This window comes from Branchiostoma lanceolatum, chromosome 1 (genome assembly GCF_035083965.1).
Source record: "Branchiostoma lanceolatum isolate klBraLanc5 chromosome 1, klBraLanc5.hap2, whole genome shotgun sequence".
NCBI lineage: Eukaryota > Metazoa > Chordata > Leptocardii > Amphioxiformes > Branchiostomatidae > Branchiostoma > Branchiostoma lanceolatum.
The window spans coordinates 28,051,947-28,068,193 of NC_089722.1; the positions used below are offsets into that span (position 1 = coordinate 28,051,947).

General features: G+C 42.1%; 3 protein-coding genes across 4 annotated transcripts; 2 read left to right on the top strand and 1 right to left on the bottom strand.

Moving 5' to 3' along the window:
• The first annotated feature begins 79 nt into the window (after window positions 1-79).
• On the top strand, window positions 80-5,863 carry LOC136446546 (uncharacterized). The gene is made up of 5 exons (XM_066444965.1): window positions 80-215; window positions 670-774; window positions 1,269-1,377; window positions 3,029-3,613; window positions 4,891-5,863. The coding sequence occupies exons 3-5, from the start codon at window positions 1,273-1,275 to the stop codon at window positions 5,125-5,127; spliced, it is 927 nt and encodes a 308-aa protein (XP_066301062.1). The 5' UTR covers window positions 80-215; window positions 670-774; window positions 1,269-1,272; the 3' UTR covers window positions 5,128-5,863.
• Window positions 5,864-6,320: 457 nt separating this feature from the next.
• Window positions 6,321-12,648, top strand: LOC136446552 (histone H3-like centromeric protein A). The gene is made up of 4 exons (XM_066444980.1): window positions 6,321-6,629; window positions 7,011-7,111; window positions 8,594-8,668; window positions 10,476-12,648. Exons 1-4 carry the CDS (start codon window positions 6,491-6,493, stop codon window positions 10,614-10,616), a joined length of 456 nt encoding a protein of 151 aa, XP_066301077.1. The 5' UTR covers window positions 6,321-6,490; the 3' UTR covers window positions 10,617-12,648.
• Window positions 12,637-16,018, bottom strand: LOC136446558 (thioredoxin domain-containing protein 17-like). 2 transcript variants are annotated; one of them, XR_010757592.1, is made up of 5 exons: window positions 15,787-16,018; window positions 15,536-15,617; window positions 14,243-14,324; window positions 12,977-13,604; window positions 12,637-12,838 (listed from the first exon to the last, which is right to left on the bottom strand). XR_010757592.1 is itself a non-coding variant. In XM_066444991.1 (4 exons), the coding sequence occupies exons 1-4, from the start codon at window positions 16,001-16,003 to the stop codon at window positions 13,536-13,538; spliced, it is 450 nt and encodes a 149-aa protein (XP_066301088.1). In that variant the 5' UTR covers window positions 16,004-16,018; the 3' UTR covers window positions 12,637-13,535. The 2 variants fall into 2 exon arrangements, 1 of the variants encoding a protein (XP_066301088.1); XM_066444991.1 differs by having other exon boundaries at window positions 12,637-13,604.
• Window positions 16,019-16,247: the final 229 nt, after the last annotated feature.

The window sequence follows — 16,247 nt, forward strand, 5'->3', positions numbered from 1 at the left end:
GCCCGGAGAACTTTGTCAGGACCAGGAGAACTTTGCCGTTTGGAGAAGCGGTGTTCTGCCAGGACCGTGTGCTAGCCTGCAGGAACGACACTGTCAGTATATCTGCGTCACAGAGTTTTGCCGGGCTACGGCCTACGTCCATCCGACCCCACTGATCGGACCCTACTTACAACCGGACAAGACTACGGCGGCCTACACATTAAAGTCACTTCTTGGTACTGGTGAGCTACCCTACCTTCTATTTTCTTTGTTATAGACTACACGCTATCTATGGTTTCTAAGCTTTGTTTCCCCGCTTGAATTCTTTTTCGATGGCAGTCTACTGGGGTGAAAGGCATAGGTCAAAGGCTGAAACCCCCATCCTTTAATAGAGCGTGTTTCCCGGCCGCTATTTCCTTTTCTTACTCTGCCATGTCAACAAGACCCAAATCCTCGTGTACAAAGCGCTGTACGAGGAACAATCATTATGACGTCTTCGAGTACGGACACTGGTTAGGAGGATAACACCTCAGGAAGACTCCAATGAGTGGCCTATTATTGACGTTGTTAAGAAGGTAGACGAGAACCACGTGGAAGTAAAATGCGCCACTGAGTTGTGTGAGAATAAGCTCGTGTAGAATATTGGGGAAATAAATTCAGTACTACATGTGTACATTCTACTGACTTCAGGCAGGGCTGGCAGGGCTTCGGGGTCGCTGCCCCGACTCGCGCTGGGGAAGCACTCCTGGGACTGCCGATAATTGGAAACACAGCCAGGCTGACAGGAAGACCAAGGTTGCGCTGGGGCATGGCCTAAAGTTTGTTATGTCTGAAGAGGCGGTAGCGCAACTTTCTGACTTAATCACGGCGTATTATGTTCTTTTCTGACGTATCACCTACTCTTCGAACGATATGTCCATACTTTGTTTGGACAATAATAAGTCCGTGAATTGTACCCCTAAGGCTACGCTATATCCTCCATCGTAAAAGCAATATTTTGAGAGTTTGGGAGAACATAGTGTATTATCTCTTTAAGATTTCGAGAAGTTCGGACAGAAACTTTGCCATTTAGGCTTATCCGTTTTAAAAAAAAGTTTGAAAAACTCAAGTACAGGTAATTATAATCGTAGCTGCTTGTTGTTGCCTAAATTCAAAAAGTTCCAAAAAAAGAATAAATGTGAAAGAATGAGGAACAGACGCAAAGAAGAATACATGTAAGCAAGCAGGTTAGATATAGAAAGATCTATATGTAACCTCCTTGGTTTGAATTTGTTTGGTGTTCTTGTTAGGAACATGGCGATTTTGCTGAGAAAAGGACGACAGTGGTGGTGTGTTATCAGAGGCCTGGCATCTTCCCATAGGCAAGACCTAAGAGTCACAGCGGCCAAAACCCCAGAGGTACGTGATTAGATAGCAACGATTCTGTTTTGTTTTGTGAATGAAAATATTTGGTACGTAGCTATTGGCAAAAAATCTACTCTTTACGAGACTTATTCGTCGCCTTGGAGATAGTCCATTGTTAAACAGGGTACATATGATTTGTCTGTTTCTAGACTCTCGTGGCCCGATTGGCTTCTCTGCTGCATGGTTCAATGCGGGACCGATTCTTGAGACAATTCGGCAAGTTATTCATGAGGGTCTGCATGGGGGGTCCTGGCAACGCTTAACGGTATATTCAGGCCAGCCGATAACGCTTAACGGTAAATTCAGGCCGGCCGATAACGCTTAACGGTAAATTCAGCGTTTTTAGAACATGAGATACCCCTGAAGACGACGTTTTTTTGCCACTAGTCGTCCTGATCTTGTGGCAAGAGACCTATGATTACGCTATGCCATTCTCACACGTCTGCTCCGAACCCTTTAAATTCGGCGGCGATAGGAAATTTCGTATTGGTGGGACGAAATGTTAATGATCACGATGACGAGCGCCGAAGGCGCGACGAAAATTTTGAAATCTTGACCGTCTGAAACGCTTTTTCCTGCATTCTGAGGGGGGGATTTTGCTGAAGAGTAAGCTAAGTTTTATGACATCTCTATTTGAAAAAAAAAATACAGAAGAGTTTCAGCTTGATTTTTGAGGGGCGTTACGCCCTCCAGACCTCGCGGGAGCTGCGACATGCTCCCGGGGAAAATTCTGGACACCCTGAAACGCTATTTCTTGCATTTTGACGGGCAAATATTACTGGTATTGTAAGTTAAGCTTAATGATATCTCTGTTTGTGAAAAAAATACAGACGAGTTTCAGGTTGAGTTTTGGGGGTCGACGCCCTCCTGACAATATTTTTTGACGGAGGCCCGGCATGCACCCGGGGAAAATTTTAAAATCTTGAACCGCGAAACGCTTAATTTCCTGAAATTTGAGGAGAAAACTTTGCTGGTAGAGTGAAAAATAGAAGTGTTTCAGCTTGAAATTTTGTGGGGGGCTGGGGGCGCCCTAACGACATATTTTCGCCGGAGTCATGTGCTCCCTGGAGAAAATTTTGGAATCTTGACCCACTGAAATGCTTTTTCCTGCGTAACGAGGAATTACTCAATAACGCTTAACGTTGAATTCAGGATGACAAATAACGCTTAACGAGTAATTAAAACGACCAGTAACGCTTCACGATTAATATACCGATAACGCTTAACGGTAAATTCAGGGCGGCCGGTAACTATTAACGGTGAATTAAAATCGCTCGTAACGCTTAACGAAAAAGGGCATGCAGACCCTCATTCATATACCGGGTACTGGTGCAGACTACATACAGTCACGCACACACGATCAGAGGGTGTCTGCGTAATTGTTCTCATTTTGATTGTATCCGAGCTGAAAAAAGACAACACGATTAGAGGGGGCGAAGCAAGGGTTTCAGTATGTTAATTAAAGGGAGAGCGATGCCTCCGGCATAATTCTCCGGGGACGGTGTTGGGTGTCAGGGGTGGCGACAGTAAAAGTTCAAGAAATAGATGTGTTCGTTCATTCGTCTGCAGTAATTGCAGGAGAATAACAAAAACGCCCAAGTTAAACGAGTCGAGGAAATATAAAATGACATTCATTCATTTTCAGCGACTGCCAGAGAACACAAAAACCGCGCCAACAACTTCAGTCGACAAAAGTCAGTTTAACGTCCGAGTCGTCACCACACACATCGAAGTACAGTCCACGAGCGACCGCAGTCCTCTTACCGACGACAGACCGCTGGTGCTGCTCTTCTCCTGGCTGTACGCTAGCAGGAAAGTGCTGGACAAACACCGCGTATTGTACCACCGGCGGGGGTACGACGTCCTGACGGTGAAAGGGGACCCTTGGTACGCCCTCTCACCCACAGGGTTCGCGAAGAATACCGCCGCAGACGCTCTGAAGTTCCTGAAGGCAGAAGCCAACCCAAAACAACCGTTACTCGTGCACAGTGTGTCTATTGGCTTCATTCCGTACGCCATGCTGCTGAAAAACGCACGAGATGATACAGAATATGGCGACGTTCTGGACAGGGTTGTCGGACAGGTGTTTGACGGTCCTGTCGGGGACAATGAAGGAGCGGCAGTCGGAATCGGGAAGTCCATCAACAATCCTGTCGGTAGGCTGCTGTTCGCTGCCGGGCTCTGGAGCTACTTTACGTTCGTGCCGGGAGTGCCGAAATTACACGTTTATGTATGCGTCATTTTATTGATTGATTTTTTCATTGGTTTGGTTAAAACACGTACATGTACAGACAAGGTTGCCCAAGTAGCAGGTAGCTATTATCAAGGGTTTTAACATTGGGAGAAAATATGATATAGTTACACAATCAATAGGTTACTACTAGTAGGTAAACATTTTTTGCGTGTTATTTATTCAGTTATTCATCTGTTTCTCTGTTCAACCATTTATTGTACTTACATGTGTTTTTGGTTGCAAAGTTGTTTTGAAAATGCGAAAGCATTTGTCTAGTTAGAAAGTCGCCATCGGTAAGATGACTGCCTGTCACTAGTGTCAGTGTTTGCAACTACTGGTTGGAACATTTGTCAACGTTTGTCAATGACACGTCACCCTCTCCTCATCAGGCCCGACTCGCTTGGTCCGTTACCTCCCGCATCAGCCCTGCTATTCCCAGCCCATATTCTGGCTTCTGGTGACGTCACCACCAAAACGGCTTTCAGCCAATTAGAGGCTTTGTACAAGCTCATCTTGTGCAAAACCGCAAAGGTCGCCGGGAAGCTATCAGCCAATCAGGTTACGTCTTACTCCTTGGTCTTACATCGCTACTTTGGGTTCAGAACAAAATAACGACTGTTTGTGCCAAATAAGGCTAGCTCATTGATTATTCATGCCACTGTCAGTAACGTCACCAGAAGCAAGAATACGGGCTTGGAATAGCAGGGCCGATGCGGGAGGTAACGTACCGAGCGAGTCGGGCCTGTTGAGGAGGGTGGTCAATGATAGAAGGGACGAGAAAGTGACGTATATGTGCAGTGGGATCTCACGGTACATGTAGAATATACTAGAATACAATTTCTTTCAAATACTAAAATTTGTTCAATATTCTGTTAAAGAAACTGAACGATTGGTAATGCGTAGGCAGTCGCCCAAAATCAACGTAATTCGTAGTCTGTATACGTACATCATCCGTAACACGTAATGGGTCGCTTTCTTTCTACGTAAACCGTTAACAGTCACGCCCAATCTAAAGCGTAGGCTGATTTCAAAATGGTCCAATCCACAAGCGAGCGCCTCCCATTTTCATCGGTAAGAAAGTAAGGAATGATTATCATCATTATGTCATGTTGAGCATGTTTTTTAAATTTTTTTATAAAGGATTGTCTCGTATATAGCGTGGGTTCAATAGTGCCTGCCACAGGTACATGTAATAAAATTCATAGCATTACAACCTCATAGTGAAGATATTGCAGACATCTTTTTAATGACGACGTTTTTCTTGACTCCGCCAGGTCCGTTCGTTTTGGGAAACACAGATCCCGAAGACGCCGGTTCTGTTTTACGGTTGCGATAACGACCCGATGTCTACCAAAGAGTACAACGAGCGCTGCGCCGAGGGTTGGCGAAAGCTGGGCTGCGACGTCCGGCTGCAGTTCTGGGACGACTCCTTACACTCCAACCACATGAGGCTTCACAGAGAAGAGTACGTCAGCGCCTTACACAGCTACCTGGACACTTTACAACTTTGAATTTAGTGTTTGTCAAACCTGCGCTGGTGATGACGACATGTCACATGCATAGCATACGGGCCACCCTGTCATTGATATACAGAAGAAGAAGAAGAACTTTATTGCGCGACAATTGTAACGGGTACAATGTATGGCAATTTGTAGATACATAACAATCGACTAATTCTCATATTTAACAATTTCAAAGAAATTATCTATAACATGAATAAAAATCGATCTTATAATGTGCTTTCTAATGGCTAAAACAGTATACAATGTAATATCTGATATACGATGATAGTATTCTGAGTCAGGAATGTAAAACAATGTCTCGTTTTTGCACAGAGTTGTATATAAGTCGGCCTACATAGGTAGATATATGAACAGGGCAGGACAATATCATGTTGACTATCTCTGACATGTACTGTAAAACATTTAGTAATGACCAATTATGCATAATGTCCACGATTTGTTAGTACCGTAGATTATTTATCCCGTTAGCACAAGATCCATGTATACAGTGACCACATGTCTACTGAGACCGTTTTTTTCAGGTCCCTGGAGTCAGGTTTAACTTACTAAGCTACTTTTATCACATTGGCCAAAGAGTTTGAAACCACCTGCTGTTGTCACCAAATGATAACTTTAATGTTGTCACGGATGTGTTTCTGAGGTGAGAGCTTGAAAAGGTGTTACCACCTGTTCTCACCATCCACACGTGTGTGGTGAATTGTAATAAACAAATAAACAAACCCCACATAGCCTCTTATTTCAGTTCCTGGTTTCTTTGCTCACCTGTCAAAGATTCCAGTCCAGAAATATTTAACTTGTGAGAACGCGCGTACGGTATGCCGTGACCCGCTGTAGGAGGCACGTCAGACTGGGTCTACCATAGTGCTCCCCTGTACGGTCTAGCATGGGAAGCCCTCAAGCAGACTTACAGTTCTAATTCTAGTACCTGCAGTACAACCAATAACCGCCAGGAGCATGACTACACCGGTTTCGGCTTACCAAGCCCCCATACCCTTTCAGTTTCACATAAAAATTGGCTGGGGGGTGAACTTGAATGGGAATGTACTGGGAGTTACAATCATTCACTTCCCCTGTTAAAGTATTATACAAATATCATGTGTTTATGTAAGCTTATATATTTAGAATGATCTATGAAACGATGCTTGTATTTAGCTGCATGATTAGTACGGGTACGCGGTCTTGCGGCGCTTTTTTTCAAATTTTAACCGTTAGGAGTCCGGGACAACAGCGGGACACGTCACTGCATGCAGTAAACAGCGGACATTTTTAAATACCACTGCTCACGTTGGTCCCCTAAACCTACCCAAAACGTGTCTTCTGGACATTGATCTTGTAAAGAGACAACACCAGGATGCCAAGGGTACGGCACGCGGGAAGCCCGGCCAGGGGAGCGGGGCCAGGGCGGGCCGGGACGCCGGGCAGAGGACAGGGAACTCCCGCCGGTGGGCGCGGGCCGACTGCGGGACAGGCAGGGGCCCCTAGCCCAAGAAGTGAGTTGAAAAATCCAATATCATGATCACTGAAGCCATAGAATTCAGACTGATCAGTGTTGGATAGTTATCGTTTCTTTGTGCTTTTGTAAAAAAAAAAATATTTTGTTGTTGTTCGTGTTTTATGTTTTTAATGTCTAACGCCGCTAGACATGGGCGCAAGATGCCTCTTGTACAAATGTACTAGCTAGTCTTGGGTGTTAATGTTATCCTGAGTAAATTTTGTTGTTTTACTGCGAAGCAAGAAAGAAGAAGAAGTAATCTCATAATTTTTTTGTTGCTGTCCTTGGTTAACCAAGCAGGTTAACCTCCTTGGTTTAACGTCTATTATATCGCTAGACGTGGTCTAATTTGCAAATATGGTAATCTTTACAATCACAGAGAGGAGGAGATTTCGCCCTGGGACAAGAGCACTGATGGAGATCCGGAAATATCAGAAATCCACAGCACTTCTTCTCAGGAAGTTGCCTTTTTCAAGAGTGGTAAGAAGAAAAATATATAACGTTATATACAAGATAGTATTCTTCATCACAACTAGATGATATTACTGTTAGTCCTAACAGTAATAATTAAGGGTTAATGACCCGCCCCGAGGTGTATATGGTGTCATAACACCTGGCCATGTGCTATAACCACCGAATAAAACCACCGAGTGAGCGAAGTGAACGAGGTGGTTTTATGAGGTGGTTATAGCACATGACCGGGCGTTATGACACCATATACACCGAGGAAGAGGCGGGTCATTAACGTTATTATCATATAGCTTATCCAAACTGACGCATATAAGAGAAAGAGTAGACAATTTCTGTTTGACGCATAGATCCCTTATACTATTAAGAATGCATTTCAGAATTCACATTTGTCCTTTTTTAACAGAAGATGATGAAGAGTATGTACAACTGTTGCCTGATTTATTTATTTCAACCACACAGGATAGGAGGGTCGGTTTCAGGTCAGTCAGAAAATGTTATGATTGTATATATTGAAGAATCTCCCTGCAACAAGACCTCAGGTAACCTGAAAAGAACACAGGTTCTTTGGCCAGCAGGAAATGGAACGCGCGGAACCTTAGATAGAACATGGTTTCTTTGGCCAACAGCAAATGGAACACGCGGAACATTTTTGGGAATTTTAAATTTGTTTTCCCTTTTTCATGTATTCTAAGGAAATTTTTAGGAATTCTAAGACAATGAAGATTCTTTTAAACAAGGTTAAGAAAAAGATTCATCAAATAGATACCCCCTCTACAAAATGCAATGGTTATAAAGATTTGTTAAACAAGGTTAAGAAAAAGATTCACCAAAAAGATACCCCCTCAACAAAATGGAACGGTTGTGTTCTGACATGACGTCAAGAAGTGGTGTGTTATGGCGTGATAGCAGACCACTTATTGTGGGCAATGGAGGCTTCTGATTGGTCGACGCCATCTACCTATGTGATAATAATAGATAATATACTAAAACCAAACTTTAAAAAAGACTTTATCAGTATTCGAAAAAGAGTAGGGGCATGCCCCGGTGTGCGATGGTCCAAAGTTCTCCAAACCCTTCTGTCTGGAGTTGGTGATTCACTACAAATCACCCTGATGGAGGCCTGGCAAACCTCCGTCTCATATCAGCCATACGGTGATTTACACCATTCACCCAGATGGGCTCCCTTGGAAATCAGTTACATAGTTAACTGAAGGGACCACCCTAAAGATTAATGATAATAATAATAATTATTATTATGCTGCTGCAATTTGTTGTAAAACTAGATCCCACATGAAATTATATTGAAATTGACTCAGTTTCTTGGTCAGTGATAATTGACCGTACTAACACAATTGCAAGATAGAAAAATTGTCTTTGCAATAGGATGAGTTTGTAATGAGAGGTCACTGAAAATAGCAAACATAAAACCGAACCAAATATCTTATTTTCATGATTTCCCCAAACTTCACTTCTTCTCCCTTCCCACTCCAGGTGCGCGAGGTTTGTCAGGAGGTTGGAGGAGCGGACTTCAGATGGCAGGCCTACGCCATCATGGCTCTACAAGAGGTAATGTTAGCTTAGTCTGTATAACGCAAACTCCAGCTGTCCGGGGGTTTCTCTCCCCTCCTTGGGTTGTGAGGCGGTTACAGGGCGGCGAGCGGTCACAGGAGGCTTGATTGAATTCAAGCTAATGTTAGCTTATCTTCAACATACTCAGTACCTAGCTTTCTGTCACAAGCTTTGGGGTAAGTAAGGTAAAATGGCTGATTCTGTTGGCAGAATTTTAAAGTAGCAAGTCAATTCTTTACATCTTCGGTATACATTGTACATAAAATCTAAGCCTAAACGCATAGAGTCCATATGCATCCTATTCTAGCTCCAGTTTGCTCCTCTGATAGCTTTCCCACAGAATTCTGTCTCCTGCCTGATTTTATTATTCTCTAAGCAGAGGTTTCGGTCGAGTAGGGTAGGAGTTTCCTTGAAGGCAGAGGGACGTTAAAAATCCTGGACACTCCTACCCTCCTCGGCCGAAACCTCTGCTTGGAGAATATGATTTCATAGCCTGCTATACCTCTAGATCATGCCTCTGGTCTCTTCTCCACAGAATAGTTTGGCCGCCAACACATGACAAGAGTAGTACATGTACTAGTACTCTAGTTGACTAGTACATGTAGTATCCATTACACAATGCTGATGGGGTCCCTGACACATGCAGGGGTGGGAAGCAGTCCGCTAGTCTTCACACACTGCCTATAAGTTGCTCTGTCCAGGGGGTTTACGCTCATTAGGCCGCACATCTTATGTTGACTAGCATTCTGTACGGAACTGATCAGAGGAGCAGACTAATGTTCTCCCAGCAGATGTTGGGTAGAAAGTTTTCTAATCGGCTGGTTTTCCTGACAGTACTCAACCCTAGCCTGAATTCAATCAAGCCTCCTGTGACCGCTCGCCGTCCTGTAATCGGCTCCCAACCCAAGAGCTTGATGGCTTGGGCTGCTAATTCAAGGGAATCCTCCTTTCTAAATATGGATAATCTAAGCAGCTGTCATCAGCCCACAGAGCTGCCTGCCCAGGCCAGACTCTAGTTGCTAAGGATCTATTGCTGTTGCTATCCAGTGATTGACAGCTGCAGATGCCTGATCTGCAGGTGGTAGGAAGAGAGTTTCACAGGCCGTTTCTCTGTACTTTGAACATTTTTCGGCAGTCAAGTCTTTTCTTGTTGGATTTTCAAACTTGGTTTTTGATGTGGGAGAAACTGACATTGTCTGCCTCTAAAGGAACAGATAAACTAAAGGAGGTTTAAAATCCCTTTTAACAGGCTTGGATACATCTCATTTCTCACCCTCCCAATATCTGGATCTCATTTCCCATCCCTTCCTCCCCATCTACCTGTGGTGCCAGTGGTGCCAGCTAACAGACATGCTAACTAGCTGGCAATGGGGACCTGGCTGAAATCATGGCCTCTGATTGGTGTTATTATTTTTGATAACAGCTCTCCTGGCTTAGAGCTAGTCGAGCACAAACTCCGCGGGGAGGGGAGAGAAACCCCCGGACAGCTGGAGTTTGCGTTATACAGACTATACTCAACCCCAGCCGATCAGAAAACGTGACCATTTTCTACCCCAACATCTGCTTGGAGATTATATGCCAGAGCTAAAATAGGATAGATTTCAGGCTACTTTACAGCTTTTGTTGTAAATTGTAATGCTGTAGGGCTGTTAGGATTAGGATTTTACCATGGTCAATACTGACCGACGGAGGCCATATGTAATTGGTAGACGATCTACGGCACGGCAGTACAGTATTTCCACCTAACAGTGGCCTAAGAGAAAATGACTAATGAGGCCGGATGTCTTTTGATTTTCTTCTCCAGGCAGCAGAAGCATTCCTGGTTGGGTTGATGGAGGATGCTAACCTGATCGCACTTCACGCCAAGAGAGTCACCCTCATGCCCAGGGACATCCAATTGGCCAGGAGGATTCGGGGGCCGGAGAAGGGCTTTGCTAGTTTGTAAGGTGTCAAGTATGTTGGGGGGAGGGGGTGTCTAATGTCTATATATAGGATACGTACATGGGTTGCTGTAGCTATTTGTGTATCTGTGTTATTCTACTAACCTTGGAGATAGAACAGATATTTACTAAGGCCCACTTTTACATGCATTTTCACAAACACCCCCAGGCATTTTTAAAACCGTGTTCTTAATACACCGTCAGATACGCTCCTTTACACGCATTTTCTACAGGTATTTTTGGCGACGCCTCAGGGGCGAGCCAAAGTTTTACTATATTGTGTGCAGATTGCAAGAATTCTAGGAATTGTACAGGAATGTGAAAGTCCATGGGACGATAACTCAAGAATGCCTGGATGTATTGTCTTCATATTTTGTAGGTAGGTAGGTCTGTGGGAGACCTTGTAATGATTGAATTTTGGGCCCCCTAGCGACTTTCTATGGTACTGCAGGGGAACTTTCACTTTTCAAATCTCGTCTTCTGAACTTGCTATAGTCATGATTTTTAAGTGGTGGATAGTTCTTTGTTAGGAAAATATGTCCTGTAGATTTGGACCCCCTAGCGGCTTTTTTTGGAACTGCAGGAGCTGATTTTGACTCAAACTTTGAAAGAGAATAACGTAAGAAGAGGATGACGGATCATCATAACTTTTGGTGTGTAGATAGCTTAAGTGATGATTTACATAATCATATGCCAATTATGCAAATAAATATTCAATTTGCATAATTAATGAGGACAGTTAATAAATCAGCTGCATTCTATTAAAGGACTCTCAAACGCATGACATGTGTAACTGAGAAAGAGGATGAATATCGATAGATATCAATTATGCAAATTGATACTTAATTTGCATAATTAATGCCAAAATACTATAAATCCATAGTGGTAAATGATGGGGATGTCATTTTTGCACCATTTGGAAGTTAAGTAAATGTGGCCACTATTAGACACAAATCTTTTATAGAGGGTCTCATTTACATATCTATGAGGCAATAGTGCGATATCTTTTTTTGTGAAAACAAGATTTTCATACATTGGACAACTTGTGTTATTTTGGTAAAGGTGATCGACTGATATGATTTAGGCGAGGTCCTTATTTGCATGTGGGCTAAAAACAAAAACGTTAACAGAGACCACCGTCGCCATGGCAACATTTTTTTATGTTGCCAAACTTGTTGATAATGCCTGAGAGTGGAACAGTTTTTGAAAACAATTTGTGGAGGGATCGAATCGTCTTTACATGCATTTTCTTGAGCTGTTTTTGAAAACGCCTTTTGGGAAGTGTTTTTAAAAGTTGTCCTGAGTTTTGGAAAATTTGATGTAAAAATGTGGCATTCAAAATGCTGATCGGTGGTGAAATTATGGTCACATTTGTGTCAGTAGTGCCTAGTGGTCTGTCTGAATTTCCCAGTGTTGATGAATTTTTAAAAAATTTTCCATGGCAGACTTTATGCATGTATTTTGTGAAGATCAATTCCAGGTTTGGTATGAAAACTGACTTTGGTATGAAAACTATAACAAACCAATGTTACTGTGTGGTCCCCTATTCTACTGAGTGTCCTGAAAATACTGACTGCGTATCCTAGATACTGTTACTATAGTAGACTAGCATGTATATAAAACCCAGTAGTTTTATCGCTACTATTAGTTGGTTGGTGTTCGTATTTTATACTTTTAGATACTAGTACTTTTAATACTAACACTTTTAAGTCTAAGGCTATCAGTTTATCAGATTGAAATATTTTTTGCAAAAATGTCCCTTGTTTAAAAAAAATCAGTATTGTACAATTTCAATTGAAACAAAATTTATCTGATTTTGATCATGACTCTAAATTGTTAGTGTGAAATATTTCATGTTTTCAAACATAAGAAAAATGGAAAATGGTAAAGATACCAAATAAAGTAAAGTAAAAACTATGTTTTAGGCATACACCACATCATAATTTTGGGACGTCTGCATTACATGTGCCCCTTGAAAACATTTTGTGAACTATATCAGTCTACAAAAGCAGCTGAATAAAAAGGTTATAACCAATACTTTTTATTGAAGTGTATGTGTGGTCTATTTTACACAATTGGATTACACTAAAATCAAACCCAGAATCAATCAAATGCTAAACACAATACACATGTATGCATTTTGAAACAGACACAAGGATGGCACAGAGCATAAGGGCAAGATTTTATCGCATCCAAACCATGACTTTTGCAGGCTTCAGTTATCAGGCTACACACTCCTAATCTCCAAGCAGATCTATAGGTTGCATAAAGACCGTATCAAACTGGCAGAGGAAGTACGTTTTGCAACAAGCTCCTTCTTCCAGTTGGATACGGTCTTTGCAATCCATTAGGTCTGGTTGGAGACTAACACACTCCTATTTGTGATGATCAGTAAATTGAGTTTATAAACAATAAACTGATTGTGAATAAAGAGAGACAGAAGGCATAGCGCATAACACTTACGTACATATATATCCCTTCATAACATAATGGATCAAGTAAGACACATCATAGTTCAGAGTGTTGATATTAAAAAGATTAACAGAGTTGAAGTTAGAAAAGTTCTGTGCGTCACATCACATGTCCATTTATTTTCATCATTGTACCTCGGTTACAATCAGTAACTAACGGGTTGCATGCATACCGTTGTCCTGTATACGTAGGCAACAGCAAACTTGACAACTTCCTGTAATTCTTAGGTAAGGTAATAATGTGACTTCACGTAATCCATGGTGAGGTGGTGGAAACTATGTGTCAATTGTAGCCAGTGCCTTCCTAAATTAAGCGTTACATGTAGGTTGTCCTGAATTTTCCATGAAACTTCGCTGGAACCCGACAAGACCCCAATTTAGCTACAATATTTCTTTAGTTTAAACGTCACAGGAGAGATGAAAGCAGGATGTTTGCTTAAGATTTCCTCCATCCTAGTCCTCTTCAAAGAGCATTGAGACCAGGTTACTCTTGGCACAGTCTTCTTCCATTAGCCTTTGGGGCTGCAAAGGGTGAAACAGGAGGTTAAAACTTCTTGAAGAGAACACTCATTTTCATATGCTGATGGACACTAGTCGATGATACAGTATACGATTTGTAACATACACAGTGACATGTGAGACAAGCTAATGAAAGACACTAGCAATGCTGTTTGTGCTCCAACTTCCAAGTTTATGGCAGTGTTGGCAGTCCTAATAAAATAATGAAACCTTCCTGAAAAAATGGCATCTTGATTTGCAATTATGATTTATTGCCCCTATTTCTAGCAAGCTCTTTAATCTAATCAAGATTTAACATTTGTTGAATCTTTTTGAATTTTTTTCAACTTTGGTGATGACTTCATCTGCAACATTGGATAAAAAAATAACCAATTTCTGGGGTGGTGGGCTCACAGAAAAGGAGGCCAGTTAGGAAACATTACACAGTTTTACACCCAAACATCTGCTTGAAGCTTGGAAATCTATGAAGTAGCATTTCTAAAATGGCAAATTTGTAAAATTACATTTTCTGAGATCGATGGTGGGCTCCCAGTAAAGCCGGCCAGTCAGAAAATGTTACAACTGAACACCCTAACATCTGCTTGATGATTGGAAATTTCTATCCACAAGAGAATGATTTCATAAAAAAGAAAGGGACCAACCGTTCCCCATCTCATGAGGGTGGGCACACTTGTCAGCTTCAGCTTGTCGTGAGTGCGGAAATCATTCGTCTGGTCCTTCCACCTTAAGGAACAAAAACCGCACAAGAATATTATTAGACACAACGTAAATGTCACAACAACATGTGCAAGAGTTAACAAAATCTTTTACTTTGTTTTATCAAGGAGGTTTTAACCTCCTTGGTTTTATCTAGGCTGTATTTGACAAACAAATTTTGCTCCAAACAGATGTAAGGATCAGGGCTCAGTGTTTTAGGTAGAGAATCTTTAAAAAAGTGCAGTACTAGCAAGGGGTACTAAATGCTGTAAAAACTTGTGTGAAACATATAGACTGAGCCAGGTCCTTGCATCTGCTTGGAGATTAGTACAGATAGCAAATTCATGATACAGACGAAGCCACTTAATTGCACCTCGGATAAACGCACCTTCCATTTAATTGCACCGAATCCCAAAATCCCAAACCGGTTCCCATTCACTGCACTGTTAGTGACGCCGCATATCTGCACCGCGCATGGTCACCAATGCTGGATAACTGCACCAATTTTTTTCAAAAATCCTCGACAAGTTAACTGAAAAGGTGCGCTGAAATCGGCAAGTGCGGTACAAATGAGCCGATACCTGTCGGTGAAAAGGTGCAATACCGCCAATATGTTTAAAACTGTTTTGAGTAACAAAACAAGGCGGTCTCCATTGGCAGTTACGTTGATAGGAATCGTATGGGAGGTCCCGGGCGGGTCACCCGTAATCAGTAACCAAGTTTTAGTTTCAATTCCTAGTTTCATGGCGGTACATGATTTACGTAAATCGACAACTGCACTCTGCATAATGTAACACAGAAACTGTTATCCCATGGGTGGCATGACGATGTTTCAGAATGCCTCCCCTGTAACATTACGTGTGTTGTAATGCGGTAGATCGCATGGAAAAATGAAAGAATGCAAAATCAAAACAGGTTCGTAGTCATTTCTTTATTTTCAGCAAAGGGTCAATAAATAAAGTTAACAACTGAATAATTTCGTCTGTTTTCTTTGTGCTAGTGTTTCTGACTAACAATACACCCCCTCGCCCATGGTGGTGCGGTCCAGCTGGGCATTTCGCATAATTGCACCAGCCGGATAATTGCACCAAAAACACTGACAAATGGGTGGTGCAGTTAAGCGGATTCTACTGTATCTGTATAGCCGGTATAACCGCCGTTGAGATGTAATCACACAGCAATAAGAGAAATATATACACAACAAATCCATTTTTGCACATGTATAATGGAATACTTACGTTGCCCTGTCACCTACAGAGCAGGTGATGAAGACAGCATCCTCTGGAGCGCCCTTCACACACTCCTCTACAACTGGGTCAGCTGGGAGGAAACAGGACAGTTACACAAAAGATATAAAAATGATAGCACTTTGAACAACATCGAGTAGTGTGCACCCATTGTCTAAGCTAATGATAAAGCTTTATCTCTTTTTTTAATGGATATAGAGGAGGGGAAAATGATTTTGTATAAATCAATATATTGTATTTACCTGAGACACAGTCAGGACACCAGCTTTTCCCCTGGGCGTCGTGGGAGCCGGTAAACAGTGCGAAGATGGTTTTCCCCTTGTGCTTCTCAACAGCCTCCAGAAAGGCGCTCAAACCTTCGACTTTTACAGAAACAACCATGATTTTTCCTGGAGCCTGGTCTGGTCTGAGCCTCTTCAACCACACGTGAGCAGGACATTCAACCCGGAAGTGGATCATTTTACTTGCTACAACCAAAGGGGTGTTTAAAATTGACTGATGTCAACCTCCTTTTATATTATATAAAACGTAAATGACATGATGCCTCAAATCATTATACAGATGCTCAAGTTGAAATAACTGACGACTTATGCCAAGTGCCAGTCCTCTTGAAATAATATTTCCTTTTAATATTAATCACTGATAACGTTATAGATTTTGCCACAGTTAATTTTCTACAACCGGTATTAAGAAGAAAAGTGGT